The sequence below is a fragment of the Pteropus vampyrus genome, unplaced genomic scaffold, assembly GCF_000151845.1.
Source record: "Pteropus vampyrus isolate Shadow unplaced genomic scaffold, Pvam_2.0 Scaffold598, whole genome shotgun sequence".
NCBI classification, from domain to species: domain Eukaryota; kingdom Metazoa; phylum Chordata; class Mammalia; order Chiroptera; family Pteropodidae; genus Pteropus; species Pteropus vampyrus.
The window spans coordinates 277,999-282,774 of NW_011889379.1; the positions used below are offsets into that span (position 1 = coordinate 277,999).

The window sequence follows — 4,776 nt, forward strand, 5'->3', positions numbered from 1 at the left end:
CTCCGGGTGGAAGTCTCATGACTGGGAGCGGCCCAGCAGGCACATCACCCCCACCCGCTCGCCACAGTTCATGGCCACCTGAGGCCTCGTGGCTCTGCCTTCTGCAGCCAGTGGGGCCGTTTGGAGACTTCGTCGCATGGTCCACAGGGAGCTATGGAGGGTTTTGAGCAGGGGAAGGAAGCGTAAAATAAAATAAAGCAAAATAGAGCGTTCGGAACCAGCGGCTTGGGTCTGAGTCCTGGCTCTGGCCCTTCTGAGTTGTGTGACCTTGTGTGAGTCGCGTAGCTCGATATTTGGCTCCCATTCATGGAGCACTGACTGGGTGCTGGGCACACCAGGTACGGGGGCAACCAGGAGAAGCCCGCAGTCCTGTCTCCCCACTGGTTATCTCTTACCATGTGTATTTGTTTCCTGTGGCTGCTGTAGAGCACATGACTACAAACTGGGTGGCTGAAAACAGCGTGAATTTATAATACCACTGTTCAGGAGGACTGAGGTCCGAAATCACTTCCACTGGGCTAAAGTCAAGGTGTTGGCAGGGCTAGTTCCTTCTGGAGGTGCTAGGGGACGATCTGTTTCCTTGTCTTTTTCAGCTTCTGGTGGCCACTTGCATGACTTGGCTGCATTCGATGCTTGCAAAACACTGAGCACAGAATCTAGGACAGTCAGTGGAGTCAGATAACAGTATTTGCTGTTATTATTGCTGTCATTTTTATGAATGTGACGATGATGATGATGATGATGATGATGATGATGATGATGATGGGAACCTTTGAAGAATTTCGGCTAGGCAGCAGTAGGGTCAGATTTTCTTTTTTTGGAAAGATGCCTTTGACACCCATGTGAAGATGTGGGGGGCCGGCATGGGGCGGGGCGTCCCCCTGGGGGTCAGGAAACCAGTTAGGAGCTCTCGCAGTGATCTGGGTGAGGGATGAAGGGGCAGAGAGCAACAATGGGTCTAAGAGAGACGCTGTCGCCATTGGGATGTTCCAGAGAGGTCTGGAGCAGGTGGGGGTGGGAGAGGTGTGGCTGGCAGAGGCTTCTCATGACAGCGCCGGGGACTGGGGCGCCTCCATGCCTCAGCCCCTTCCCAGCTCCTCCTTTCACTGTTCCCCACGAGAACGCTTGCGGAACCCTGGCAGCATAGCGGCGTAAGAACCGGGTGGTTTTGAATTGGGGAAAATGGGCACGATGTGTGGGGGAGGACGAGGGCAACAGGAGGGCCTCCTGGCGGGGGGCGGGGTAGGGGCTCAGTTCCAGTACCAGGGAAGGAAACCCGAGTCCAAAGAAGCGTGCGCTCGGGCCTGGTACTGCACGTCCTCGGCGACGTCCCCCGCACGCCCCTCCATACGTCTTCAGGAGGAAGCCGGCCATTCAACAGAACGAGCCGCGGCGAGATTATGATTGTTCCCTCAATCATATCTCACCCTGCAAGGATGCTGGAGGAAAATATATTTCAATGCCACCATCAAAAGAGCTGTCATTGTTTTTGACATAGTAAATGGGTTTTCAGAGACTGATGTAATATTGTTATTTTTAATGTGTTCTTTTTAGAAAATGATTTTACTTTAGTTCAGATGGACGAATGCTGGAGGGAAAAAAACAACCTAAAGAGCACTAAAATTCAGGTAGACTGTTTTAAGAAAGTTCCCATGCACTTACCTGAATTTACAAATCGGAATCATAGGACAATTTTTCAGGTAAGAGAAGGATACAGGACAGGTTCTTTGCTGCATTTCGGAGGTTTCTTACAAATGGCTGCTAATAGCTTTACAGGAAAGCTGAGAGGAAAAAAAATAGAGATGAGATGAAAATAATGTCTGTAATGACAAGAACGTGGTGTGTGTGTGTGTGTGTGTGTGTGTGTGTGTGTGTGTACATGCGCGCGCGTGCACCCCACCAGTATCATGGTGACAGCAAATTAACTTTTGTTAGGTTCTTGGCAAGTGTCAGCCTACAGGGTTTACCATCCTACACTGGCTGGTGTGTGTGTGTGTGTGTGTGTGTGTGTGTGTGTGTGTGTGTGTGAACACAGCATTGAAAGATAATTTGGTCCCATTCCGTATGGAACTCGTGGCTCAGAGAGGAAGAGAGAGTGACCAGAACAAGGCACACAGAGTGGCGAGGCCAGCACTAGAGAAAGCCCGTCTCCGGACCCCGTCTGGTACCCGCCCATTCTTCTCCGCTGTTGGCATCTCTCTTCGTCCTCTGGTGCACTGACATTTTCTTTTTTTCTAGGAAAAATCAGTTGCCGGTGTCCAACAAGGCTGATGGCGAGCTGGGTGTCCTGCAGCTCGGTAAGTGTGGCTGCCGCCTCTGTGCTGTGCCCGTCGGGGCTCAGAGGCCTTCATTTGCTCTTCGTAGTGGGTGGTGGGCTCTCTACGGCAGGGGTGGGGGCCCCTTTCTTCCCATCTACCTGCGGAAGGAGGGGCTGGCCCAGTGAGCGGAGCAGGCTTCTTTCTTTTTGGTCGATGTCTTCTCGTACCACCTGTCTTTGTCTCCTGGAGAAGTTTGTATAAGAAGCCTGGGCGTTTCTAGATCCACACTGGATGGGGTGGGGGAGTGTGCAGAGGAGGCTTTTCTGCACTTGGAGGTTCTCTTAGGGCCACTGAGAACCCCTCTACAAGACTGTTCTCCATCAAAATATTAGCACAGCCATGTCTGGGGAAGTCCATTCTTTAAAAAAATTTACCAACATGTTATTGAGGTGTAAAATACAAACTGGGAAGTATATAAGTGCACAGACCTTTAGTGTTCAGCCTGTGCATTTTCACGTGCGTGCACATCTGTGTAACTAACTCACCAGCATCAAGGTGGAGAACACCTCCATCCACTCTTCGGTTTTGAAGCACTCTTTTTCCCTTCTCATTCTATAATTCTCTACTCCCCAAAGACTGGTGCGTTCGTAGGGCTTGGCAAAAGCGGCAGTAGGATGGAGGATAATGAACAACAACCAAGACAGGAAAGGAGGAGGCTCGAGTGCCTCATCTTCTAGAAGCCAGCAATTGACCTGTTGGACCATTCGAGCACATAGGAGCTGTTCACATACTTTTCCTCTCCTTTTAAGTGCTTCCTTTTTAAACCGAAGGAAGAAAGCGGTGTGCCCTTTACAAGTTCCTCGTGTGAGACGTGCAGTCTGCCGGTTGGCTTTGATGAAGTTGAAAGGCAGGGGCAGGCCTCTGAAAGACAGAGGCAGGGGTTTATTTATTCTGCTTAACTCACTACAGAGGTATCAGTTCCTCGGAGTTTTAATCATCAGAAATGGCTGGCGGGGATCATCTGGCCTACCCAGGAAGGGGCAGGCTTCTGCACGTGGCCGGAGGCAGGAAGTGCTGGCGTCTGAAGCCTTTTGGTAAAGCGCCTCACTTTCAGATTTTCCAGCGAACGCCACTCCTATTTGGACATGAAGTGAAGTGGTTCCCAGCCTTCAGAACCCAAAGGGCTTCTATTAGAAGGAAGGCTTTTAGCAAGTCTGTCAGAACCCAGCTGTTTGAAGTGCGTGCGTGTTTTCTTTCCAGAGGGAGGCAGACCCCTGTTTGCTGGTGGCTTAGCTAACGATTTCAAAAAGGAGAAGGAGATAAAAGAGATGATGGAACCTAGTCACCAAGCGACAGGAAACGAGGCGTTTTGGCATGAGGGAGCAAAAACAAGGAATAAAATTTGGTCAGAGGAAAAGCATTCTCCTCCCCACCCAGTTCATTTTTCTTCGGTTCAATTCAGCACGATTTAATTGGCAATTACGCGCCAGGGCACATGTGGTACTACTGAGGGCAGAGGGAGGTGATGGAGGGTGGCCCCGTCTTCTTGGAGGGCAAGGTTGCGGGGGACAAAGGAAGAGAGGTGTCCTCCGATAGCAGCGCATAAAGCACATGAGCAGCAGTTCACTGCTTCAAGACACATGTCAACTAAGTTCTGTTCTGGGTTCTGGAAGTTTCCATAGTCGGGATGAGATTTAGACTGGGCTTAGAAGGACGGGCAAGGTCTTGCTAAGTAGTGATGAGAAACGCACCTCATGCGTGGGTCAGGGCCTGGACTGTGTGAGAGAAAGAGACTGGCTTGCGGTGGCTGGACTGGAGGGGAAGTTGTGGGGTCGCGGGGAGACGGGGCTGGGAACGAAGGCTGTGGCAGGGTGAGGATGACCTTGAGCGCCGTGCGGAAGTGTTTGGCTGTAAATCATCAGCCAGTTGGGAGCACGTGGAGATTCCGCGCTGGTGAGTAAGGCGTTCAGGGCTGTGTGTCCGGATGATGTCTGGATGCGCGCGGAGGATCCCAGGAGTAAGAGCCTGGGCATTAGGAGACTGACGAGGGGGGCTCTTGGAATAGTCCAGAAAAGAGGTGCTGGAGCCCCTGTTCTTTCTGGGGAAATCCTATGGGTATTTCAAAACGCTGCTCAAATATTTACTTCTTATGGGACGTTTCCCTGAACTTCTAAGGCAGAATTATTCTCCTCTTCCCTTCTGTTCTTAAAACCTTTATACTCATCCTCTATTTTAGTACTTATGTTATATAACTTGTTTGGATCCCAACCTCTTCCTCTAGGCAGTAATCTCCTTGAAGGCAGGAATGGTGTTTTAATCATCTCTGGACCTTCTCTGTCCCACATCATCCCTGGCAGATCCTGGGTAAAATCTTTGATGTAAAAATAGAAAAATAACGACATGTTCCTATAACAATGGAGAGAGAAAGAGTGTGGGCAAAGTATGAGACATTCTGGAGGCAGAATAATCTGGAGGCTGGTGTAGCGCGGTGTATGGGAGAGGGTCGGGGTTTCCACCC

General features: G+C 50.6%; 1 protein-coding gene across 1 annotated transcript in view; it reads left to right on the forward strand.

Annotated features, from left to right (window-relative positions):
• Positions 1-4,776, forward strand: part of LOC105308617 (probable ubiquitin carboxyl-terminal hydrolase MINDY-4) — a 103,314-nt gene that overhangs the window by 52,249 nt on the left and 46,289 nt on the right. The window contains exon 6 of the mRNA XM_023525684.1: positions 2,239-2,297. Within this exon, the coding sequence (XP_023381452.1) occupies positions 2,239-2,297 (59 nt within the window). The remainder of the gene's footprint in view (positions 1-2,238; positions 2,298-4,776) is intronic.